Below are 26,278 nucleotides of genomic sequence, written 5' to 3'. Positions count from 1 at the left end.
AGGTGGCCTCCCTCTGAAACCTGCCTTCTTCCCCTCACTCCACCCAGTCCCTAGAAAACACCACGCTCCCTCACTCCCCCCGCGTGAGGAATGGCTCCCCCCCACCCCAATTCCTGGGCTATATCTCACGATCTCCAGCATCTCTTGGACTTTGCACTCACTGGTTCAACTTCCCGGTAAGTCTGCACTGGTAGATACCCTCTGCTCTAAATAGCACCCTCCGTGATCTGCAAACATTACAAGGACATCAAAACAAAGCTATCAGTTGGGTTCCCAGCTTGAGCAGCCAGTCCAAACTCTTTCTGTTTGATTCTCAGACAGCTTATTGACTAGGTGATGGGGTCAGAAGTTTTCACCTAGCTTCTTCCAGAATCAGGCACGCGGCCTGCAGAAGCAAATTCAGGGCAGGTGGGAAAAGTCACCCCATGTAAGAGTTCAGATTTACATATTTTCAATAAGCACATACTGCTTACCGGCCAGCAACTTGTGGGAGTGGGAGAGGATGAAGGGAGGAAAAGATAGGAACTCAAGAGGCATCATTTCCCCTTTTGTACCATCACGGGCACGGCGGCCCACTCAATGAGCTGTTCTCAGAGGCCGCCTGTCCACACAAAGGGGGGGAGAAGCAGGGAGGGCAGGAAGCTGATAAATGGTGTGATAAAAGCAGCAACCGTGTTTTACCAGATACCTGTTTTCTGCCATCAGGTGCCTTCACACATCTCCACCCCGATCTGAAAGAGGGTCCTGGCTCCCCAACCCCCTGCCCCGCCCCACCCCTCACCCTGACCCCAACAGTCTATCTTTGCATATTGGAAAAACTGGCATTTATCAAGTCATCTACTCCTCATAGCTTGTTAAACAGACAGCAGGGGTTATCAGTGGAGTTGAGAGAGGAAGATAAACAGCAACCTCTTATGCAAATAGCACAGAGAATGCGAGACTGGCCACAGGATAAAATGGGAATTGAGGAGAACCTGAATCTTAACACTCTTCCCCCGTTCCAATTCTGGAAATCCGCAGGAACTTGGAGAAGATTCCCCGGATGGAGCTGCCTCTCCCTTTTTGCAGGGAGAAGCAGTCGTGTGGGTTGGTCCAACTGGCTTTGCCAAGAGTAGTGGCTCCGTATGTGCCTAATAGAACTCCCCTCTGTGACCACAAGCTTGTCCTCCCCGTGTTGGCCATTTATTTCATTTCTCTGGGATTCAGACCCACTGGAATGTGCTTGGTTCAGAAAGGGAGAAAAGGTATTCTCCAGGGTGGGAACAGGGGTCCGAGGGAAGCAGTGAAAAACCATCCGAGGAAAACCAGGAGTTCTGGGTTCCCAGACACCACCCACACGATCCAGGAGATGCTACCTGCCCCTGGTCTCTGCAGATCCGCCTTCGCCCAGCAAGAAGCGGGTCCAGGTGGCACCTTTCCAAACTCTTCTCATTATCTGAAGGGCAAATTCACAGAAGCACCAAGAGGTGAGTGGCTCCCAGTGACAAAAGAATTGCGCTCGGACAGACGGGAGCAAGCTGCTTCTCACACCAGGCTGTGGGCTGGGGAGGGGGGAAAATGGGAGAATGACAGAATCCAGGGCTGCCCAGAATGAAAGCCTGAATGGAATAGGCTAATTTACACAGGAAGTAAGCACTTACCAGACCCTTCATCTCAACACACAAAACCCTCCGCCATATCTGGAAGCAATTACATCCAGTTAACATGATCTGCTTGCCACTAAAATTAACTGCAAACAGAAATATTTTTCACTTTTGCAACAGGGGATGCCAAGGTTTGGCCTATCCCCCCTCAAGCCATTGAATCTGGCTGCCGGGCGAATATTTAGCAGCTACTCAGCTCAAAAAACAAAACCCACTCTGTGGCTGTCAGGACACAAAAAGTAAAATAGTGGATAATTATGAAGGGGGGAAGAAGGGGGGTAGGTAGCAATGAAAACCATTGTGCTAGGAATTGAGGAAGGGGCCAGCCCTGGGCCCTAAACGGGTCTCTGCCACACTTGCAAGTCCAGCCCTGGTTTTCCAGGCTCAACTTCAAGGAAAGAAAAATGTTTTTAGAGTCACTCGATTTAGCAGCGGCTTCACATTGCTTTTAGGTACCATCTTTATCCCTTCTGCCAAGGGGACGGGGGTGGGGGTATATAGGGAGGTAGACTCAGAAATGCGAGCGGATCCTTAATTTAGCAGAGCACCCAGGGGACAACTGTCACGATTTCACTTTTTGCATCGAACATTTCCAATCCCGACTCGGCGAACGCCCTCGGAGCAGCTTTCACCTGCTCTAAGAGGGGAAAGGGCTGCTGTTTCTTTGAGAGGATGGAGAGAGGGCTGAGAGGGGTGGGAACGTGCCTCCCGAGAGTGTGGGTGCCCAGCCATGGGGCCAGGGCCCCAATCCCCCAAACTCCAGGTCCAGCTGCCTCCACCAGTGACCTCGCCCGTCTTTGACTCTGCACCCGAGCCCACAGTTATCTTTCTTTTTCCTCGAATGACTGTCAACGCTGCCATCAATGCCAGTGACAAGGGGACAGCTTCATTTTGAGGTTCCTGAAGGAGGTGTCCTGTCCAAGCCCTCCCCCCCACAGGCCCACCGTTTCTGGGCCACCCTCCACTGCTTGACCTGAAGTGCAGTTTACTCCTTTGCACCAGGGGCCTTTAAAAACGGCCACTGCAGCAAGAGCAGCAAAAGTGCCGTATTCATCTGCCAGACAATTCACAAACATCTCTTCTCAAAGAGTCAGGCAAAAGTTCCCCTCAAGAAGGAGGTCAGATGCTGCTATTCTCTGCAAAACTCACTTTTAGAAAACGTTACTCACAGACCAAAAAAATACAGAAGAAATCACCTAAGAAGTCTTTTTATAAAGATTCTAGGCTGTGATGAGGGGGGTGGGTGGGGGGCTTGATGTGTGAAAAGGAAATAATGCTCTGCCTTTGTTTTCCTTTTTTTTTTTTTTTAATTTGTCTTTTTAGGGCCACACCCACGGCATATGGAAGTTCCCAGGCTAGGGATCCAATTGGATCTGTAGCCGCTGGCCACAGCCACAGCCACAGCAACGCGGGATCCGAGCCACGTCTGTGACCCACACCACAACTCACGGAAACACCGGATCCTTAACCCACTGAGTGAGGCCAGGGATCGAACCCACAACCTCATCGCTCCTAGTCGGATTCGTTAACCACTGAGCCATGACAGGAACTCCTGTTTTCCATTTTAAGACCCATTTTATGATAAGAAAAAAGGCAACAGGCACATCTTTTCCAATACTGTGCCCTGAGACCGTACCACATGCCTGGCCATGGGGGTCGCTGTCCCGTGGGCACCATCTCTTACGAAGGACATCACGGCACACGTGTGAAGTCAGTGTCCTTAACTTCTCGAGCAAACGAAGAAGCAGGTGGCTAGGCATCCATCGCAAAGCTTCCAATGGGCGGAGGATGAATTCAAACCCGGGTTTGGCCGCAGACACGATGCCTCCCAGCTTCCCACCGTTCTGCAAGCAGCAACCAGCCCAGAATATCCAGACACTCCCACCAGCAAGGGAAAGCAAGCAAAGCCCCCTCCCCTGGGTCCCCCCCCCCAGACAAGCTCTGCCTGCATGTGGGGGTCTCTTCTCCTCCACCCCACCCAACCCCCGGCCCCCAGACTCCACACCCACATCCAGGCCCACACCCTCAGCCCTGCCAACACACAGCCATCCAGGCATGGAAACGGTTAAGTCGCCCTCGGCGAATAAATCAAAAGTTCAAGGCTGCAACATACCACAATGATTCCTTCTTTACATATGACGAGAACCAGAGAGGGGCTGAAATCCCAAGCATCCTGAGCGAGGTCTCCCCGGCCCGCACAGGTTATGCCGCCAGGGTCAGGGCCGCGGACCTTTAGCGGCAACATTCATTTCCTGAACAGGACAAGTCCTCCTGACCATAAAGCTAATAGGAACTTCCTCGCACGGCGAGCTCCGGCTGACAGGGCTACTTGTCACTGGCCACGCAGGAGGAGAGCGCTGGTTCCCATTAGTGGGTTATGATGCCAGGTGCTACTAATAAGGTACATCGGCAAGAAACAAGAGCCTGCTAAGCTGTCTCTCCAACTCTGGAAGTCATCAGGCCTGGGCTTCGGGCTTGGGGAGGGGCCTTCTTTAAGAGGAAGGGGGAGCTTTAGCCACTGTGGACCCCCGCCCCCGGCAGCATCTAACCTGCCGAATGGCTGAAATCAATACATTTCAGACCATCACTCTGCATGTCCCCCAGCTGCCATAAAAGACTCCCCCAAATGGACGCTCATAACATTTCCCCCAGCGCTCCAGGCCTGATGGATCACCCAGGGCCATTACGGTCGGCCACATCTGCTTCTCACTATGGCAAGGAGGGTCGTGCCAACAGGCCTAATGGCATTAAGATCACAACGCTCAGTTAATCCACTTAGAGACTGATGCCCGGTGAGGGTGGCAGGGGACTTGGGAGGCGAGAGGCTCCCTTGTCAGGCTGAGGTCACAAGCGAAGCGGGAAACAGGGAGGCGGCCTCACATGGAGTCCCTGCTGTGGGATCGAGGTGACAGGGTACCGCCCTGAGCCTGTTTGAATCCCATCGAGAGGGAAGGGCTAAGCTCGCTTCACAGAACAGGAGCCTGATGGTCAGACAAGAGAAGCCACCTGCCCCAATTCACAACGAGGGGCCAGCAGGCAAAGCCAAGTCTATCTGAGATCAGTCTGTGCCCTGGCCCTACACACCGACAGGCACAGCGTCTGGCGGTGCCTGTCTCATTCTCAGCATGCCTGTCTTATATGTTCGCTCTTATCATCTGGGGCATCTAAAGGGCCCTAAAGAGGGGAGAACTGTAAACACCACTTTCAACCGGCCCACAGTGCAACCTCCCATCAAGATTTCTCCAACTCCATCTTCTAGTAATTTCGCCAGTCATACCCCCACTGTCTAGGGAAGTTCTTTCTCTTATCTGACTTAGATTTTTCCTACTGCAAAGCTGAACACAGTCTGCTCTTGCTGAAGAAAATCAGATCTTAAGGACAGAGTCGAAAGTGAGGGAGGAATTTAGAATTCAGCAGGTTTTTGTGAGTTTTTACCCGAAGTTTCCGTGCTGACGATCAAGGACCGGATCCCCTCTTTGCAGCTGCAGCGTTAAGCCTCACGTAGGCAAAAACCCAACCAGAGTTTTTCCAGACTGAGCCAGCATAATAAGGACATGGGGGCTTTTAAGGGGAAACAGTAGAAAGGGGAAATTCTGATTATGCTGGCATGAGATTAACAGCATGGAATTTTTATTTTTGTAAGTGGGTTTCTTTTTCTCTCCCTTTTTCTGTTTTTGGAGTCAGCATAAAAGGCCTCTATCCCTAGAAGCTGGTCTCTCTCTGTGTGAGAGATGGTGGAGTGCTCTTGGACCCGCGTGGCCCCCGGCCCGGAAAACACAAACCTTTCGCACAGTTAAGCAGCGCCCTCCCTCCCCCCTCCTCTCTGGTCATCAGAGGAAGCTAGTGGCCATACTGGCCAAGTGATGAGCCTCCTGGTCACCGGCCACAGGGAACACGGAGCTGGTCCTTCCTGTAACTCCCCCTTCCCTTCCGACTCCATTAGGGGCTGAAGATCCAAGCAGGATGTTATCGATAGAAGCATGAACGTGGAGCCAGAAGACCTAAGCACAAATTCTGGTGCCACCCTTCACCAGCTCACCAGGGACAAGTCCATTAGCCTCTCCGGTTCCCCTCTGCCCATCAGGGAACAGGAAACAAATATCTACCCTACAGGGCGGCTAGAGGGGTTGGGAAGGTACAAACACACTTGGCACAGAACCTGAGACGTGTCAAGCCCTCAAAGCGCTGTTTGCTGAATCCGCCCTTAGAAGCATCCTGCACGGCGGAGAAGGAATGGGAAGGGGCTCTGAAACATGCTCCGTCCACAAGCCCAGACTTTTCGGAAAGGAGGTGTTTGTGCTCCTAGGCTCTGCCGCCACTGCAGTGATTTGCTGGCCTGACCACATGCACAGGCAAGGGGACAGGGCAGTGGTGAGCTGCCTCGGCATTTGGAACCGATGCCAGTGGAGCACTGCCCGGCTAAATTTAAACGAGGACTGGGATGACTCATCAGGCTTCAGGTCAATGGGACAAAGAGTACCCTGGCCACCGTGCTACAAGAGATCAGATTTAGGGGGAAAATTCGGTGGTCACTGTGTATCAGCTCCAAATACAGGACGCCAGAGGTGGCAGCTCTTATTTAGGTGCCGTATAAACAATACCTTTGGGGGAAAGCAGGACCTGGACCAACACGAACATAATTTTCACCCTGCACTGCCAGCTTCACAACAATGGCAGCAAAAATACAACAGCAAACATTTACTTTGGGTCACCTACTTCCTAGCCAGTGCTCAGTATTTACTGATTAATCCCTGTAACAACCCAGTAAGTAAGTACTGTTATTATTCCCATTTCACAAATGAGCAAACAGGTGCAATAAGGTAACGTCCCCAAGAGTAATGTCAGGTAATGTTAAGTAATGTAACCAGAGCCACACAGCTGGTAAGTGGTCAAGTTGGGATTCTGACCCAGAGAGTCTGACTTGCTCAAAATGTCTATTTACTACGTGAAACACATGGGGTTGAAGGTGAGGGAGTGGGGGTGCCATGGTAAGTTTTCTTTTCCACCAAAGTCAATGCCACTGAGTCAGAGCTTTCGCCTACCACCACTAGAACAGAACTTGACCAAGAAAACCTTTTGTTCTTGTGGAAAATTCCAGAACCCTCCAATGGGCAAAGTGAGGCAGGCCTGTATTCATTTAGCAAGACTCATGTCTCACACACGGGCTTTCGGCTGGACTTGTTTTCAAGTCATTCATTTTTAAACTTAAAATAATTGGAAATGTTTTTCCCCAAATTAGCAACAAATCAGAGTTGTGAACGGAGTTTTGACTTTAACTTGTAGGATCATCACAATTTGAAAGATTCAGAGTTGTCCCAGAACAAGCAGAAGGAAAAAAAGTGTTGCTGAATGAAAGCGTTCTTGCCCTCTCCTTCCAGCAATTAGCAACTCCATCCAATAGTGACAGCAAATTAAAATGGGACTTCTCACAAGATGAGAGAGCAGGCAACTTTCTTCCACTAGAAAGAAAACTAAAGAACTCATCTTCAAATTTCCAAGAGTTCAGCCTAGATCTCAGATGACTCAGTAGCCCTAAGCAGGTTAAAGTACTAAAAAAAAAATTAAAAAAAAACAAACAAAAAAAAAACGAAGTCCAAGCAGACAGAATCAAATCAAACTGACCCTGTTTTAGCTGGCTGACTCCCAAACCAGATTCCAAAACAGAGCAAAATTCAATTAACCAAAAGGACTTCATGAGGCTATAAGTAAGTGCAGAAGGGGCAAACTTTTGAAAGAGTTCACCAATTCAGAAATAGCTCATCCAGCTGCCTAGTTTTATAAATGAAGACGATAAGCTCAAGATGAAAAAGAGACCAATGAGAGTGACAGAGGTAGAAAAAGAAGAAAGCAGGCGAGCGAGCAAAGCCAAGCCAAGTATGGAGACCCAGCCTCCCGAACAGCGGGCCTCAACCCCCCAGAGCCCGCTGCCATCCTCCGCTCTTCACAACCAACGACCGACGGCTCCAAAAGACAAGCTCTCCAGGAGCCCAGGAGCTTATAAACTTAGGTCATTCATCAGCCCCAAAAGGATACTTCCTGGAAATAGGAACGGTTTCAGAAAGGATTTAGGCAAATCTGTGAATGACAGAGCAGCCATAAATAGCTCCTAAGAGATCTGGGCTCCACCTGACCTTTAGGATTGACGTCAAGGAAGAGACCCGTAGCCTCCAAGGGTGGTATCTTAGGGATGGTGTTGGCACCTTAAGACTAGGTCAGATGGATCTGACCCAGAACGGCAATGCCCATGTGCTTATATGGCCTGTGGAGGAGCACCCGGGACTGTGAATCTGAGAGTGAGCTGAGCTCCTGGCCCTAACCATTTATAGCTATGTGACCTTGGGCATGTCACTTACCCAAAGTTCACGGTCCCCACCTGTAAGTTAGGGCCAATAATGGCCAACAATCCTTTACTCCAAACCCTTGGGTGCTTCAGAAATCCCAACTGTTCAGATTTTAGAAAGGTGCTATGGGGCCTAGAGTGTTTGCCAGTCCCAGAGTCGTCTAGGGAAGCACTCTGTAATCAAACACATTAATATTTTGGCAGCAAAACATATGAATATTCAAAATCGGCAGGATAAATATAGCCTCGCATCAGTTCAGATCAGGTTTTGCTACTAAATGAGTTTGCGGCCAACTTAACACAAATCCTTTTAGCTTTCAGAGCTTCTCAGACTTCACCATCCCAGATATGGAATGAGGGACCCGCATCCCCTGAGGGGAGGCTGGGAGTTAAGCAAGAGCAAGTCACTGAAGGCGCTTTGCAAAGGAAAAAGTGGGACAACCAAGAAAAGACATTATTAATATTATCACCGTTGCTATCCTTACGCCCCAGCACACTCGTGTCCAAACAGAATTCGGTTTGACCTCAGAGGTGCCTGAAGCTGGCAGAAGGATGAAAGGGGATCAAGAGTTCAGGACAACTTCTAAATTCCCCTAAACTGAGGTCAATGGCTCTTGGCCCTCTACAAGGTCAACCACCGAAAACCGAGCAGCTGGCCACCCGAAAGGGGTCAAGGCAAAGGGCCAGGCAGAACCCTGACATCTCCACGACATGGTCCATGCACCCTACAGCTGGCCCCGGAAACCACTGAGAAGGTCTGCATGCCTGAGTACAGGGAGTGGGCTGGGACCAGCTCTGTGGCTCCTGACATCCCTTCACGAATCAGGCAAGAGTTCCTACTGCGTGTAGGCAGGACACACACCAGAGCTGGTCCCCGGGCTCGTCTGTAGAAGATCCAGAGGCTCCTGGGAAACCAGACCCGACTCTGATGCTGCAGCTAAATTCAGAAACATAGTAAGACTAGGCTAAGAGTTCCCTTGGTGGCACAGCGGGTTAGGGAATCCAGAGGTTATCACCACAGTGGCTTAGGTCACTCCTCTGGCTGTGGCATGGGTTTGATCCCTGGCATAGGAACTTCTGAATGCTGCAAGTGTAGCCAAAAAGAAAAAGACCAGGCTATACAAGCCTGTGGAGACGGAGGACTATGAGGGCTGTGTTGACACTTAAGTAACCACACTGTCCCCATCATCTTATCACGTCTAAGTGCATAACCCTGAGAAGAAGAGCATGCACTTGGCCTAGTGGTGCTGGTTCCTAGATCAGACCCAGACAAGGCTACATGCGGAACAGGTTCCATCTTTCAGGGACAGAAAGAGAAAGAAGAGAGACTAGGCCTAGGAAGGGAGCGTGCAATCCCTCTGAAGGAACTCTGATGAAACAGACATGATCCCCTGCAATGTGGGCCCCCTGGGAAGCTTTGGGGGTCCAGAGTTGGCCCCTGCATCTACCTGAGATCTATCAGGTGTTCTGATTGTGCTGAGTTGCTTCTGGATACTTTAGGCAGGCAAGTGTCGTTTGATTTCGCCAAGCAGCATCTTTGTGTGGTCTTTCCATCAATGCATGGCTACCTTACACTGCTTTTACATCTCACCATGCACAGCAGGGACCACAACTTCACAAAGTTTCATTCAAACTGTCACACCAACAGCCTCCCCCTACCACCAGCTTGGGAGCAGGTCATGAGGAAAACTACTGATGGGCTTCCTGACATATCCTCCTTCCTGCATCCCATCCCAGAGATGCAGTGCTCTCCCCTTTCTCCCTCTCCATGCCACACCCCCACCCCCGCTGCCCCCAAGAAGAAAGGCAACAACAATAACTAGCAGGTACTTAACCTGTATAAATGCTCTAGCCTACTGGCTTAACAACAAAATAAAAATAAATCCTGTGGCCTGTTATTTCATCATGTTCATCCCTGTTACATTAACAGCAATTCTGCAGCCTCCCAACATCAAAATCTCCCACTCTGTTGTGTCTTGCCTTTCTGTCTGTGCTGTGCTCGGAGTTGTGATATAGGGGGAGGAACAGAGAATGGCAGCAACTAGGGGGGAGAGCACCTTAATCCTGGAGGTTTGCATCTGATCAGGAGCCAAGGGGCTGCCAATCAGAACCAGGACGGAGCGCATTGCAGGAACATTCCCTCGGTCATGGATGTCCTCAGACCCCACCGCTTTCCATCCAGGGCACGGCCCCAGGCTCCAGCTTCTTGGGCTGCCACAGCCTGCTTTCCACCCTCAGTCAAAAGCACATTCTCCGTGTCAGCAGCCCACAGCGTGATGCCGAGGACGCCAGGACCAGCACCTCACCATCACAAGCTCCCAAGGACAGGGACATTCTCTGCACGGCCTCACAGCCAACTCAACTCATCGACGGCAGTGCTGTGGACGTGACACCCTAGAACGCAGAGCCGATGGGGTGAGGAAGACATGAGACCCACACGAGATGGGAGACTGAGGGCCAGTCCTTCATCCTCCCAGTTACTAAGTCACAGCTCCAGGGATTTCTGGATGTTACTTCATTAGTACAACATCCCTGCAGACTAGCTCCTTTTTGAAGAAGGTAAAACAAGGCTCAAAAAGGTTACATAAGGAGTTCACTCTTGGCTCAGCAGGTTGGGGGACCAGCACGGTCACTGTGGTATGGCTCTGGTTACAGCTCTGACACAGGTTTGATCCCCAGCCCCAGGCACAGCCAAAAGAAAGAAAGAAAGAGAGGGAGAGGGAGAGGGAAGGGGGGGAGGGAGGAAGAAAGGGGTTACATAACTTTCCCAAGTTCTCACACTAAGACAGAGCTGCCACCCTTGCTCTGGGGGTAGAACACAGCCAGGCCTCCACCTCTCCCCAGAGGAACAAGCATCCCACAGACTGGGAAACTGGAACTCCTGGGAGAGTGGTACCTTCTACAGCTCTCCCAGGTAAAGAGGAGCAAATAGGACCCAACAAGAGCCAGAACAAAAGAAATTCGTTTCCGGGGAATGGAGGTTGGGGAAAATGGGTGAAAGGAGTCAAAAGGCACACATTTCCAGTTACCAAACAAACAAAAGTCCTGAGGATGTAATGTACAATATGATGACTACTGCTAACAATACTACACCGTATATTTGTAAGCTGCTAAGAGAGCAGATCTTAAAAGCGATCAAGGAAAAAATGTGTAGTTATGTATGGTAATGGCTGTCACTAACTACCTAGAATGAGCATAGGGATCATTTCGTAAAACACAGACATACCGAACCCCCGTTACATTGTACCCCTGAAACTGATATAATGTTATACGTCCATTATATCTCAACTTAAAAAATTACTTTCCATCCTACCCCATTTCTCATAGCACATAACCGAAATAATTCGCATCCGGAGAAAGTAAATCTATCTGGTCAAATCTGAGGAATGGGTTTCCTCTTTAGGAAAGTTTGAGCAAAAACAAACACAACTTTGGTAAATTTCTGAGCAGCTGAAACATCATGAAAACACAGCTTAGTGGCAGTTATTTTTTGCACCCCACCGGAAAAACGTCAGCTACGTTTAGCTTAGTGGCACTTTCCACAAGGTAAATCTAAGAGCCCCCGATTAAGCTGTGTTGGAGCAGGTTCCGGAGGTTTGGGCTCAGCTGGGAGTAACCATATGACCTCCAGAGGCCTCCACCTCTGCGTCCCCACCCCATCTCCCTGACATCCTGTCTTGTACCCAAATGAGCAATAGAAACTGGGGTGGGGGCAGCAGTGCGGGGACAGAAGAGCAAAAGTGAAGAATCCACGCAGGATCAGCAAAACAGCAGGCAAGAGGGTGTGCAGGGAAAAGCTCTCCCAGCTGAGAAGAGGAACTGGACTTCCTGACATCATTTACGTGACCCGAAGGACTGGAGGGTAATGTGATGGGCACATCAGTACCACGATGCAGGCAAACACCTCACTCACTACTGAGTCCCTCCGTGTTTACTCCACTTCTGACTTGCAATGTTCAAAGCCCTCCATTCTGTAGACACAAGCCTCTCTGGAACTGAACGGTGCCAAGAGGCAGCAAAGTGCAAGAAGGTTAAGACCTGAATTTGAATCCACCTCTGCCTCTTACATCTATGTGGTCCTGGGAAAAGATCTTGGGACCTTTCTACAGCAACGGATATTATCTGCCTCGAAAACTGCCACAACAAAAACCGGACTCCTCAGAAAGCACTTGCACCAGGCAGGTCATAAAAGCTCAGTGAATGGTTATTTCCCAGAGATATAGAAACAGAAGCCAGAGGGAAGCCAAGGCTGGCCCAAAGTGGTGTTTAATTCAATGTGAGCAGGGGTGGGCTAAGAATAAGGCTGCAGGCTGCAAGACCAATGTCTCTCACACCCGTTCTTCCCCCGTGAATTTAAATCAACTCCCTCTAAATGTGTTTACAGGGACAGAGAATGAGAAGGGAGAGGAAGCAACATTCCGGTAATAAATGTTCACCAGGAATGACGTTCAGAACCTGTTCTTGTGGTCTACACAGCACCCAGCCCCTCCCATCCTCCAAGGGTGCAGACAGGCTGCCTTGGCGGAAACCAGGTACCTGACACCCGGCCACGTGGCCAGATCCAGGCCTCGGGACCATCCTCCTCACCCCACTTCTCCGTCGCTCCGGGCAAAGGAGCACAGACGCAACAGCAGAAAAAGCAAAAGGGAGCCCAAAGGCAAAAAAAAAAAAGAGGAAAGAGCCTCGTAAGAAACTGGGCCCGTGAGTTCCCCGATGTTTAGGAAAGACTCCCCTACCCTCGCCACACCTGAAAAGTGTGCCCCCCGCCCCAGGTGGTTTTACACAAGTAGCAAGGAGAACAGGGGAGCCAGGCCCTGGGACTTGGGAACAGCTGGGCATGAAGGTAGAGGTCAAGGCTGGAAGTTCAGGGCCCGGGTGTTGGGGGTTGAGGGGGGCCTACCTGTGCTGCTCCACTGCCTCGTTGTCAGGAAGCTCCACCCCGCACACGCTGCACTGCTCCCCGACGCTGCGACTCTCTGACTTCATGCCCACAGCCAGCTCCCCCAGCTTGCTGAATAGCTCCCTCTGGATGAAGCCCTGGGGCAGCAGACCCCCGTAGGTGCTAAAGTCCATGGAGACAGCCAGGGTGGGCTGCACGTGGAGGCCGGAGGTCACCGAGGATGGCATGCTCAACACGGCATCGGCCTTGTGGTTGGGCAACACGGGGTAGATGCCCAGGTGCTTCTCGGCTGGGGGCGCGGGAGGCTCTGGTCGGCCTGGGGGGCCCTGGCCAGCCTCGGTGGGAGGGGGCAGCTGCTCAGCACTCTCCTCGCGTCCATAGTGCAGCTCCCGAGCGCTGGTGATGACGCTGCTCCGAGTTGGGGTTCCGGGCCCCTCCTTCCCCCTTTCCTCAACCTTGTCCCCCATCCCAGCCAAGATGCTAGACTCGGCTGCCCCAGGGCTGTCCTGGCCGGGCACCTCATCCACCTGCATCATCTCCGGCTTCACCTCGGCCACCGCAGGGTGCCGACCTCCCCCGGCCAGAGTCGGCTCCTCAGGCCCGGCAGGAGGCTGAAGAGCCCCCTGCAGGAGAGACTGCCCTATGGTCATCAAACTGTCCACCGCCGCCTTGGTGGGACTCATGGCTGAAAGACCAAACGAGGTGGAGACAGAAGGGCTCTGGTCCACCATGGGCCCAGGGAGGCTCTGGGCAGCCACGCTGGCATACCCACTCTCCTCACTGGAATGCTTCGAGATGAAGATGTTCTTGAGATACCGAGCCTTGCGGTCCTCTTCTTCCTCGGCCCCGCCATCCGCCATGGTGGCCTCCGTGTCATTGTCGTCTGAGGCTTGGATGGTCTCCAGGATCTTCAGGCACTGCTCCTCCAGGTACTCAATCTCCAGGATCTCAGCCGCATACAGCAGGTCATCCAGGTCTTCCGCCTTGGCTTGCAGCGTGGCCGTGTATGCATACTCCAGAATCTGCTGGAAGGTCTTTGGAGAGAGGAAGTCCAGAGTATAGTGCTGGCTGTTGCGGTGGAAGAGGATCTCAAACATCTTGCTGGTGCAGGCCAGCACGGTCCGGTGGGCATGGAACTCCTGGCTGTCCACCATGATGACCACATCGCACAGCGTCCCGGCCAGCCGCATCTGGTTGGCCTTGCACAGGAGCCCCGTGGGGTGGCTGGGGTTCTGCAGCTGGATCATGCCCATCTTTGTCAGATCCATGGTGCGCCCCGAGGCTTAGGCATGAGGCTCTCTTTCCTTCCTGGCTCTGCGTGGTGGGGCAGGGTGGATTTCCTGGGCTAGACGGGAGAAGGGGAAAAGAGGCAAAAGAGACGCAAGAACAAAAGGTAGATTAGTTAGTGCACCTGAAACTAAGAATTCAAACAACAGCACCCACCCCAAACCCTCGACAAGGGAATCTCAGAGATTTCAAAGGAGGAGAAGGGCCTTCCTAGAAAGTCTACATATCTGCCTTCCCAGGCCCAGGAATGATGAGAGTAAAGACAAGGTTCTGCACAGCACACACCTAGTTGACTGCTCTATGACAGTAAATGAAGTAAATGAGAATTACAGCGGCGTCTTATGGAATCTTGGGCTTTCTGTAAGTCTGAGAGTCAGGGGCTCCTGTGCAAAGCCAACATTCATTAAAAGAAGGTGCCCAGCACTTAATTTAAATTGATAAGAATTGAAGAGTTCATGACGGGGCAGAGTAGATTAAGGATCTGGCGTTATCTCTGCAGCAGCTTGGGTCACTACCGAGGCACGGGTGCGATCCCTGGCCTAGTACGGTGGGTTAAGCATCTGACGTTGCTGCAGTGCAGGTCGCCGCTGCTCAGATTCGATCTCTGGCCCGGGAACTTCCACATGCCATGAGTGTGGCCAAAGGAAAATAAATAATAAGAAGAAGAATTTAACCCCTTCCTCTAGGCAAAGTCATTCTCAAACCCCTGGTGCAGCAAAACTTATCTTCAAAACAAAGTTTTTCTAAATCCTGTCTCACCGTGGTAGACCCAGGAGCAAAGGCCAGGCTAGCTGGGGCTAGCAGCCTAGAGTTGAGGTGCACAGAAATCGACTTCTCCAGCCAATGCCTCTGTCCTCCTGCTCTCCTCAGGGCTGCAAAGGACTGATGAACCCACGCCTGACTCCCTCCTTAGACACTGAGAGGAAGACACTCACATAAGCCACATTCTAGCTTGGCTGACTGCTGCCCATAGGTTCCTCAAAGTGCTCGTAATCGAAATGTAATCCAAAACCTGGACTGTGTGTGTGCACGTGTGGGCACGTACCAGCCAGAGAGGAAGAGAGAGTTAACACATGTGTGCACTTACATAATATGTCGTACTTATCCGCTGCCCACCAGTGCCCACTGGTCAGGGGGACCTGTATAATGTAAGCTAGGTCATGAAGGACCTATAGAGAGATCCTAGGAAATAAGCACCCCTAAACCCAGAAGTGCACATGCTGGGAACGTGAATTCCAAGTGTGTCCCACAGGCTCCCAGGAGTGGCTAAGGCCTATGACCCAGAGCAGTTACTGATGCTGGACATGGCTTGGAGGTGCAAGAGGTGATACTGACACCAGTATCTATGGTGTGAGTTTTGATGAATACGAAGGGAACACAGGGCTGGAGACAAAGGCGTCTCCCAAAGCACCGCTTGGGATCAGTAACAGGGCTGTGGGACTCCCAAACGTGTCTAAAGAGTGTCAGAAAGACCTCGCAGGCCCAGGTCCCCCCCAGCCTCTGCTGTGCTGTGGTCAATACTGCAGTGAAATGACCTGGGAGCAAAGCAGAGCAAGGGCTCTCCCTCTCTCTTGGAACGCTGCTGGCCTTCGCTCCCAAAAGGCGCCCTACTCACTCTATAGCCACAAGTCTTATGCAGAAAGGGTTAACAAGACGACTAATCAAGACACTTTAGCTCCTCACCCTGGGGTGAGAACTGAAGCCGCGGCTGGTGGGGGGGAAACGGCCATTCATGGGCGCCTTGCCACCATGCGCTTTCCACACTTCGGGATTTCAGAGAACTAGGAGGGGTCAATCCAAAGAACGGAAGCTGGGCTAACCCGAATTCCTTCCCCGACGCAAACTCCTTGGGTCCTGAGGGAAATCAGGGGGACCTCGGTCAGCGGTCCCCGCCACCCGCGGCTTGGCGCCCGCGATCCGGCTGGCGCTGGTTGCAGCGCCCAGCCCTGCGGCGCGAGGGAAAGCCAGCGCTAACCCTCTCGAGCTCCGGGGATCGATCGCGCTCTCATACACCCCTAGATCTCAGCCACCCCCACGGAGACTTGAAGACTTCAGCAAACTTGGAGAAGCAACTTTTCCGAGGGAGCCAGACGGAAAAGAGAAAGGCAGTCGGGCTAGCAAGAGGGAAAGCGAAAGAGACCCGGACGAAAGGCGAGACTCCGGGCGGGCCGGACGCCTGGGCGAGAGCTGCGAGGAGGCTGACCCGCCCCGCGGCGAAGGAGAAGCACAAAAGCCCGACAGCGAGTTGGGGGAGGAAAGACGAAAAGGGGTCTGCGGGCTCTCCCTCTCCGCCCCAGGGCCGTGACCCCTGGAAGCGATGAGCAAGGTCCCGGGCTTCGGGCTGGTGGCGCCCAGCAGCCGGCGCGCCGGGCCCAAGCACATTGCGAGCGTCCCGGGGAGCTTGGCGAGCGAGTCTCTGCCGAGCGCGTCTGTGCGTTCCAGCGGGTCCGCGGGCCGGCGAGATCGTGCGCATTTCGAGCGCGTGCGGGAGTTCCAGTGGCTCTGCAAGCGAGCCGCAAGGTTGCTGGGGTGAGAAAAGCATCCCGAACGCATCAGGTGCAAAGCCGAGCACCCACCGAGCGCGGCCGGGAGCGCAACTGCGAGCTCCGGCGCCACGGCGGGTCCCGCCGAGAGCCGAGAAGGGCCCGGAGCGCTGGAGACCCTCCAGAGCGCACGGCCACGGTGCCCCTCCCCCCCCCAAAAAAAAACCTGGGGCGGGGGGCTGGTCAAGTCTAGTCAGGAAAAAAGAGCCCACCACGTTTTGCAAAGAGAAACAAAACCCAACTGAGTCCCAGTTCTGCTTCCCTTCGCCCTAGATCTACTCCTCGGATCCTCCGATTCTAGCTTCCCAGCCGGCCGGCGAATAAACACACAAATAAACCACAGCCCTATCTCGCGCCCGCGCACCGGTCGGCATACATATGAGCACCCACAGGCTCCCGGCTCCTCCGCTGGCCCCTGGTGGTACAAAGCCTCCCGATCCCCAAACCTCTGCTCGTGCCCTCAGCCCCCGCAGACCGCTCTGCCCCCCACCTCTCGCCCCGACCGTGCCCTGGAGCGGAAGGGTTGGGGACGCAGCTGCGCCCAAGCTGACAGCCGAGGCTCCCGCTTCTAGCCGACCCCCAACCGCCGGTGGCGACGGCCGCAGCAGCAGGAAGGGAACAAGCAGAATAAAACAAGGCAGAAGCCCAACGGCCGAGTGGCCGAAGCGAGCGCGCCCCCCCAGACCTCTCCAGCCCCGGGGCGCCCCGGCGCAAGGCTACAGCTGGGCGGTGCGCCCCTCCCCGGGCCCCCACTCACCGCTGCCGAGCCGGGCGCCGTGGGGTGGGTGTGCGTGCCTCCTCGGGGGGTGTGCCTGTGTCGGGGAGGGGGGTGTTGCTGGGGAACTGTTGCTCTCGGTATCAAGGCGGCAGCGGCGGCATCGCCCGGCAGTTCGCAGTACCCGCTCTCATCGCCCTCAACTCCTCTCTACTGCGAGGTTAGCAAATCACCACCGGCTGCGGCGCCTCCGCCGCGTCCCACGTCAACGCCGAGCCCCCTCCCCTGCGAGGCCCCGGCGCCTCTCCATCTTTAGTGCTGGCGGCCGAGCCCGGCTCCCTGCCCACAGCTGCCCCCCTTCCCTCCCCCCTCCCGCGCTGTCCCCGGACTCAGCCCGCCCACCCCCCCGCACTGGCCAAGCCCGCGCGCGCTCCCCGCCCCACCCCTTTCCTCCCCTCCCTTCCCTTCCCTGCGCGCCGCGCTCCGGGCTTTGCCTGACATCTAGCTGCTGCTGGGGCGCCGGCGGCCGCCGCTCACTGGCCAAGCGGAGAGGAACGGAGCTCGCGGAGAGGAGGGTCAGGGACTCGGAAGCCTTAGAGTGGGCAGTGGAGGTGAGGGGCAAGGAGCAACCACCCCCCCAGGTTTTTAATTTCCACTGGACACAGGTTTTGTTTTCCCCAGCTGCTCCAAGCTTGGAGTTTTGTCCCTGGCTCCAGTATTTGCCCCTATTCAGTGCGTGTCATCCATCTCGCCTTGCACTTTTTCTAAACGTACTCGGGGTGGCACTGCCTGTACCTCGACATCGGTTTTTGAAGGGCGCTTTACCGGCCTAAGCCCAGGCCTTTTGTGCCTCCGGGTCTTCTGAGCACCCAGACTGCCAGTAGCCTCCAGGCGCAGAGTTCGCGGCCCGGGTAAACCAGATGCTAGAGGGTCCGCGGGCTCTATCGTCGAGGGGCGGTGCCCCATTTTGGCTGTCGCGACCCCTGGAGGCCAAGGTCGAGGTCTGAGAGAAACTTTTCTCCCTCGCAGTCTTGGCCATCCCCTGGCCTTTGCCCTCCAGGGAACCTAGTTGAAAACATTTCCTGAGAACTGCACCCCCTTCAGGGCAAAGTCTTCAGGGGGCGAATAAAAGCCTGAAGAAGATTCAGAACCGCAAGTGGTTCCTCTCATCTGGCTTCTCCACTTTAGAGGATGGGGTTGAGGTCGGTAGCCCCCGGGTAGAGCCACCAGAAGAAATCTCAGGATGCGCAGAGTCCCCTTCTCCGCCCTTTTCCCTAGAGCTCATTGAAGATAGGGCTCGAGAGGCGCAGTGGGCTAACGTCCAGGAGCGTTGGGGTGAGGGTGATGGCGGAGAGCGCCCTCCCTGGGTCTCCGGAGAGTCAGCCCTGGAGGTCATTCAGCCTTAGCAACGAGGGGCTTCAGTAACTGGGTCCCCACGTTCAGTGCGTGACACGCGGTGGGGGGGGAGGTCAAAGGTTTTCCACAGGACTCATATGTTATCACATCCCCAGGCACGTCTCAGACACTGTCCCTAACGGAGAGTCGGGCCCCAGGAATTAAAGAGTCAGGGAGGGTGGCAGAAGCCAATAGAAGCAAAAATCTGCTCTGGCCCCATAAGGCCCCTTGGGGAGGTTTACATCAGAACTGATCTGGGTTCAAGAGCTGCTAATGGAGTAGTCCCAAGGATAGGCAATTCCATCCCAGCCAGCAGCCCTCTCTGTTCACAAGAAAAGTGCTCAGACCTGCAGGAGTCAGAGGAGAGAAGCAAAGCTGAGGGAGAAGCACACGGTGAGTAAAGGAAGGGAGTCAGTTATCCTGTGAGAGCAGTGAATACAGCAACATCCAACAGATGCCTGGGAAAGCCAGGTCCCTGGGTGTTCTGTTTGATTAACAATAAAGAGCCATCTAGGATATGACTGTTTTCCTAGCTAAGGTCTTTGCAGTCTGTAAGAGGAAAGGGATTTGAAGAAAGTTAAGAAAGAAGTGGTTTGATGAACAACAAGGATTTACTGTATAGCACAGAGAACTATATTCAATACCTTGTAATAACCTATGATGGAAAAGAATCTAAAACTGTGTGTGTGTGTAAATGGATCACTCTGCTGTACCCTTGAAAACTAGCACAATATTGTAAATCAACTATACTTCAATTTTTAAAAAGAGGGAAAGAACTGCTCTGCAAGGAGGGCAAGAGAGGAGGGAAGTAAGAAAATGGGCCTAACACTTCCCCAGGGAAACAGCAGAAAGAATCATTAAACTGTTGAGCTTCTGCCTAGATGGTACCTGCTGAAGGTTGCTGCCTCTCTGTCCACATCCACCTACCAGCCCCTCCCGAGGGCAGTAGTAGGAGAAGCATGCAATTAACCCCTGATCTAATCTCCTATTAATCCTCAAATCAGAGAAAGAGCGACTCTCTGGAAACAATGGGAGAGGAAGAGCAATCCCTTCATGCCCCTCCACCTCCATGCCATATTCAAGCTATGTGAAAATCTCCCTTGCTTCATAAACTCGGCCCATTAAATAGCCCAGCCCTTGTTAGTAAGTGTTAAAGAGAGATTAATGCCCGAATTTAAGAGGTGGAGAAGGTAACAAAAAAAGGAGGAAGGCAGGCAAGGCTGTGGGCTGAGTGCCAGCATTGGGCTCCGAGCATTTCCACTTAGCGCTGAAGGCTGGCTGCACAGCAGTTTGATAAGGTTTATTGGGCCCAGATAAAGCAGCAGCAGCTCCCCCACCAAAACTGGCACCATTTATAGCCAGAGCTCTGTCCTTGGGTCTCTGGAAGGCTGATGAGAATCCCCAGTTCAGACATTTCATATGGCAGCACCTAAAAACAAGCAGGATGGAAAATTACAACAGAAAACTCCGTGTCTCTCCCTTTCTCCTCTCTCTCTCTCTCTCTCTCTCTCTCTCTCTCTCTCTCTCTCTCTCTCTCTCTCTCTCTCTCTCTCTCTCTCTCTCGTTCATGTATTTGTAGTAGGTGTTTTCTTTGGTTTCCCTTCTTTCCTTAAAGGGTATGGTATGAGAAGTAAGCTGGGACAACAGTTTTGACAGATCCGAAAAACATTGGAGAGACTTCAGCCTTACGGGGAGGTCATGCTACAGGCAGAGGATAGATGATTCGCCCTTTGGGTGGGATTCCACTGCTAAATCTCTCATTCCCCCTCTCCTTTACTCAGGTACTGGCCCCCACCCCCGAGCACACTGGTCACAAGCCTTCAGAGCTCCGTGTGTGGAAGAGGAGGCGTGCCAGGGCTAAGCGATCTTACAGGAAGGAGGCAGTGGGAATAATGCCTCCCTCTGAGCGCTGACTATGAATCTTGACACATTACCCATATTGTTTTATGTAATCCTCATAACAACTCTCATAATAAAGGCATTCCTAATTTTCCCCCATTTCTTTCTTTTTCCTTTTTGGCCACACCCATGGCATGTGGAAGTTCCAAGCCACAGCAGTGACCCCAGCCACAGCAGTGACAACACCAGATCCTTAACCCACTGAGCCATAGAGGAACTCCCTCTTTCCTCCATTTCTTTGGGTGGGAAACATGGAGCTCAGAGAGATTCAGTGCCTTATCCAAGACTGTAGAGCTATTAAATAGAGCTGAGATTTTAAATCGGACCATTCCGATCGCAAAGCTCATGATCTTAACTTCTAGATTAAACAGCCTCTAGTGAGATGGAAAAAAGAAAATAAAGGCTTTTAATTTCCCTTCTCGTCTTACTCCACAGAAGCCAAGGTCTCCGCAGCAGCCAGCCAAGCTAAGGACCCAGCAGCCCTCCACTGAGTCAGGCCACTAGGTAAGTAGACTTAGAGGCCTGGATCTCTGCATTCTTCCCCCTCTTTGCCATCTCGGGCAAAAGTTGAGGAGGGAGTTTTGAATTACAATAAAACTTCAATTACACAGGGGCCTGGGAAGAAGGTTATTGTTCTGTTTGGGGTATTCTGCCTCAGAGTTCATAAAATATTCCAAATCATTTTGTCCCAGCTCTTTAATTGGAAAAGAATTTTTTTTTTTTTGTCTTTTTAGGACCAAACCCGAGGCATATGAGAAGGTCCCAGGCTAGGGGTCAAATCAGAGCTGCAGCCGCCGGCCTACTCCACAGTCACAGCAATGTGGGATCTGAGCCGTGTCTGTGACCTACACCACAGCTCATGGCAACATCGGATCTTTAATCCACCGAGCAAGGCCAGGGATCGAACCCGCATCTTCATGGATACTAGTCGGGTTCACTACCGCTGAGCCACAACAGGAACTCCAAGAGGTTTTTTTTTGTCTTTTTGCTATTTCTTTGGGCTGCTCCCGTGGCATATGGAGGTTCCCAGGCTAGGGGTTGAATCGGAGCTGTAGCCACCGGCCTACGCCAGAGCCACAGCAACTCGGGATCCGAGCCGCGTCTGCAACCTACACCACAGCTCATGGCAACGCCGGATCCTTAACCCACTGAGCAAGGGCAGGGACCGAACCCGCAACCTCATGGTTCCTAGTCGGATTCGTTAACCACTGCACCACGATGGGAACTCCATCTTTTTTTTTTTTTTTTGAGTTTTATATTTTAAAGATAAACTTTCTCATCATGAAAAATATATCAAGGACTCCTATCTTCGGTGGAGAAGATGCTACTTCTTATGTCCCCAGAACCTTGCGATGAATGGAGAATGAAATTTTCAAGAAGGGATCCTGGTAGTAAAGCCCCTGAATGGAACAAAGAGGTCTCCTCCACAAGTGAGAAGTGCCCGTGGCTACTGGAGGATGCCCAGGCTGTCACACTACTCTCAGCTCTTCCCCCCACTGGGGACTCTTGGGGGGAAGACACAGAAGGCCTATTGTGTCCTTTTTTGAAGGAAAGGATCTGCTTCAAGGTCATTGTTGAGATATCTCCTAGACAGATGCAGATGATGCCAAAAACTAAGCAGAGACGGAGTTCCCATCGTGGTGCAGCAGAAACGAATCCAACTAGGAACCATGAGGTTGCAGGTTCAATCCCTGGCCTTGCTCAGTGGATTAAGGATCTGATGTTGCCGTGAGCTGTGGTATAGGTAGAAGACGTTGCTTGGATCCAGCATTGCTATGGCTATGGTGTAGGCCGGCAGCTACAGCTCTGATTAGACCCCTAGCTTGGGAACCTCTGTATGCCTTGGGTGTGGCCCTAAAAAGCAAAAAAAAAAAAAAAAAAAAAAAAAAAAAACCAAAAAAAAAAACACTAAGCAGAGTCAAATTTGCCCTCAGTGCATATGTTAATAGTTTTCTTTGGCTTGGTTGGTTTTTTGTTTTGTTTTGTTTTGTTTTGTTTTGTTTTTGGCCATGCCCAAGGCATGTAGAAGTTCCCTGGCCAGGAATCAAACCCGAGCCACAACAGTAGGCAGAGCCACAGCAATGACAACATCAGATCCCCAACCTCCTGAGCCACCAGGGAACTCCTAGTTTGTCTTTTTTTTTTTTTTAATTTAATTTAATTCTTTCATGTCACTTCCTTACATGCCTCCACCAAAAAACAGAGGGGCACCTAATCAGGTGACGTGTGGGTTCTGGTTAATTGAAGCCCAGAACACCAGATAAGAAGACGGCTTCTTGATTAGTAATTGCCATCTTTATCCCCCATGGAGACCTGATTAGTGATGGTTACACCTTGGCTTCTCTTCCAGGGACGAAATATGCCCTTCTCCTCTGTAGGGCAAAAGCAGAAGAGGAGGTGTTATTTCTTTTAGCTCCGGAGGCCTTGGGTCACCATGACCCCCAGGTCTTCGTGATGAAGGAAGAGAAAGCTTTTTCTTCTCTTTCTGTCTCTCCGGCATATTGCAAATGGTGTTGGGACCTAATGTTGTCGATTCAAATAGCAAATCTGAGTTGTTATTAGTGCAAAGATGCCCTGAGGGGGTAGACCGTGTGCATGAAACCCACAACGGATGTTATGGGGAAGTGTGTTTATAATTATAATGGGATTTAATGTACACTGGGACCAGATGATGGCAGCCATTTAAAAAAGAGATGCTTAATAAGAGAGGTCCCTTAATGACGGGCAGCGGGGCTCAGGGTATTATGGAGAAGCACAGTGTTTCACTGGGTGTCACATACCATGTGCCAGGTTTTACGGGGATCCTAACAAAGCTTTGGGGGCGAGACATAGCAACCATGGCTGTCAGCTATCAGGCGTCATGTTTTAATGTTGTTGTCTTTGAAAGGGCCGTCTGCACTGAAGAGAAAGGCATTTTCTCCCTTTCAGACACACACAAGCACAAACACACAGGCCCCAGGCCAAGACTGAGTGGTTTGGGTATTTTCTTGAAATGTCATTTGTTCTGAGAAAGACCGCCTCGATTTCAAAAGGAAAATTTTGTAGCTGTCGAGAGGTACTTAGCAAGTGGGCGCAGTGAAACCGTGTGACTCCCATTCATGGGAGTCCCACAGCGAAATCCCCAGCACCCTGCTGAAAAGTAACCCCCAAGTCCTCATCAGAAACAGAGGAGTGTGTGGGGTTTGGGGGTATTTTTTTTTGTTTTTCTGTTTCACATGTTGGTGTTTCTCTGTGGGGAGGCCAGGAAGCGGGGAAGTATGTAACATTTTCTTAAGCTGGTTAAATGGCCAAGGGTTTAACTGCTGAGGTGTTAAGTTGCAGATTTGAATCCATGGCAGCTGTTACCGCAGGAGAGCTATAGTTTCATGCGCAGCCTGGAAGGACGCGCACCAGGAGGTCATGCTCCTTGAAGGTGTCACCAGAAGCACCTTGGTCCAGAAATAAAACTCACGTCCCCGTTGCATTATTCTGTATGTTTCTCACCTGACCTGACAGAAGGGTGTGTAAACGCGTGCGTTCACCGAATCCAGGCTTCGTCCACGGGTATTGTGTTGCACTTTCACAAAGAGTCTCAGCGTCCTCGAAGCTGAATGAATGATCCCTTTATCTGGACAAGGAGAAAAGAGAAGGGATAAAATAAGCCAAAACTGAACTCCCAGCCGTAGGTTCTTAGAAGCTGAATATCTGGAGATGGGCTTCTTCAAACACAAGGGATCGGGTTGGGTACTCAAGCCACAAGATGAAATGATTTTACTCCATGACAGGTAGTTGAAGCCAGTTATGTTAAAATCATTAAAGCAAAACAAACGTTGGGATCCTGTGGCATAGAATTCAAAATCCGTATGAATTTTGAAGATAAAATGAGAGACTGCCTTGGTGTTCTTCCTTGAGCAAAGCTCGCTGCCTTTTCCCCATTAGGGCCGAGGGGGTGAGAGACTAGGGGATGCCCTGTGGGCACAGGCTGTTGCGGGCGCTGAGCCAGACCCTTGGGCTCAGCCTCCCTCCCTGCTTCCTTTGTCTCTTTGGGAAGTTCACTGATGGATTTCTTTCTTTCTTTTTCTTTTTTTTTTTTTTTTAGCTTTTTAGGGCTGCACCTGTGGCACATGGAGGTTCCCAGGCTAGGGGTTGAATCTGAGCTACAGCTGCCGACCTACGCCACAGCCACAGCCACATGGGATCCGAGCCATGTCTGCGAACTACACCACAGCTCACGGCAACACTGGATCCCTGACCCACTGAGCGAGGCCAAGGATCGAACCCGCGTCCTCATGGATACTGGTCGGATTCGTTTCCACTGTGCCATGACAGGAACTCCTCCCTGTTGGACCCTTGAGGTAATCTTCTCCACGCCACCCTCCCATCATAATGAATGTCTCCTTCCTCCCCAGGCTGGCACTGTTTAAAACTCATCATGGTGTTGCCCGCCATGGCCTTGTATCTGACTGAGTTCCGTGTCTTCTGACCACCCCTTGCATTGTGAGTTTCTAGAAGGCTTGGTCTCAGTCTTATTCAACTTAAAATCCTCACTCCCAGCCCTCAGGGCCTACACACTGTCAAGAGCAGGTCTCAATAAACGTTCATGAATGAACTAATTGAACAAATGGATACATGCAGGCAGGCATGGACATAGACCCACGGGGCTTTCACAATCTGAGCGAGCAGGGACTATTCTGTGGCTTAACATTCAGGGCAGATTTCTTTGTACCCATGGGGTTTTCCTCAGCCTTTGAAAAAATCTAAGAGATACAGATAAGCTTTGAGGATCCTTTAGTGGCATGCAGCTCTTTGAGGGTATGACTGGGTTCTATTTCAGGTTATATCAATTTATATCTTCCGCAGAGCCCTAGAACCAAGCGTTTCTCTCTATCCTAAGAGCATCAGTAAATATTTATTTGGAGTTTTCTGGTGGCCCAGTGAGTTAAGGATCCCGCATTGCCACTGTTGTGGCTCTGGTTACAGCTGTGGGGCGGATTCAATCCCTAGCCCAGGAACCCGCATGCTGGGTGTTTGTTGATGGATTGATTGATTACATTGCATTGAATTGAAATGGATTGATATGAGTTCACTCCTTACTCCCAGAGTGGCCTTTTATTCCCAATCCCAAATGGCTCTTAGTTAACCAGTCCAGGGCTGAGAGGAAGCATCTGATCTGCTGCTAAGGACATCAGTGGGTGGAGGTCTGCCAGCTTAATCCTGGACTTGCACATAAGAAATGCATTGGGTCCATCGACAGATGATTGGATTCGGAAGATGTGGTATATATACACAATGGAATACTACTCAGCCATAAAAAAGAATGACATAATGCCATTTGCAGCAACATGGATGGAGCTAGAGAATCTCATCCTGAGTGAAATGAGCCAGAAAGACAAAGACAAATACCATATGATATCACTTATAACTGGAATCTAATATCCAGCACAAATGAACATCTCCTTAGAAAAGAAAATCATGGACTTGGAGAAGAGACTTGTGGCTGCCTGATGGGAGGGGGAGGGAGTGGGAGGGATCGGGAGCTTGGGTTTATCAGACACAACTTAGAATAGATTTACAAGG

The 26,278-nt window shown here is 51.7% G+C and overlaps 1 protein-coding gene and 1 long non-coding RNA gene across 6 annotated transcripts in view; one reads left to right on the top strand and one right to left on the bottom strand.

Moving 5' to 3' along the window:
• The window catches only part of ZBTB16 (zinc finger and BTB domain containing 16), a 200,833-nt gene extending 183,071 nt beyond the window's left edge, over positions 1-17,762 (bottom strand). The window contains exons 1-2 of one of the 5 annotated variants that reach the window (XM_047754447.1): positions 17,471-17,762; positions 12,884-14,228 (exon numbers count right to left, since the gene is read on the bottom strand). In XM_047754447.1, coding sequence (XP_047610403.1) covers positions 12,884-14,151 — 1,268 coding nt within the window. In that variant the 5' untranslated portion in view covers positions 14,152-14,228; positions 17,471-17,762. The other 4 variants (XM_047754448.1, XM_047754450.1, XM_047754449.1 and 1 more) reach the window with 4 other exon arrangements.
• Positions 17,763-17,896: 134 nt separating this feature from the next.
• LOC125111893 (uncharacterized) lies at positions 17,897-24,830 on the top strand. Its single transcript, XR_007130965.1, has 3 exons — positions 17,897-19,216; positions 21,158-21,226; positions 24,801-24,830. It is a non-coding gene; the product is annotated as an uncharacterized LOC125111893 (long non-coding RNA).
• The last annotated feature ends 1,448 nt before the right edge of the window (positions 24,831-26,278 follow it).

This window comes from Phacochoerus africanus, chromosome 11 (assembly GCF_016906955.1).
Source record: "Phacochoerus africanus isolate WHEZ1 chromosome 11, ROS_Pafr_v1, whole genome shotgun sequence".
In the NCBI taxonomy this organism is placed as follows: Eukaryota; Metazoa; Chordata; class Mammalia; order Artiodactyla; family Suidae; genus Phacochoerus; species Phacochoerus africanus.
This window is presented reverse-complemented; position numbering and strand designations above follow the sequence as displayed.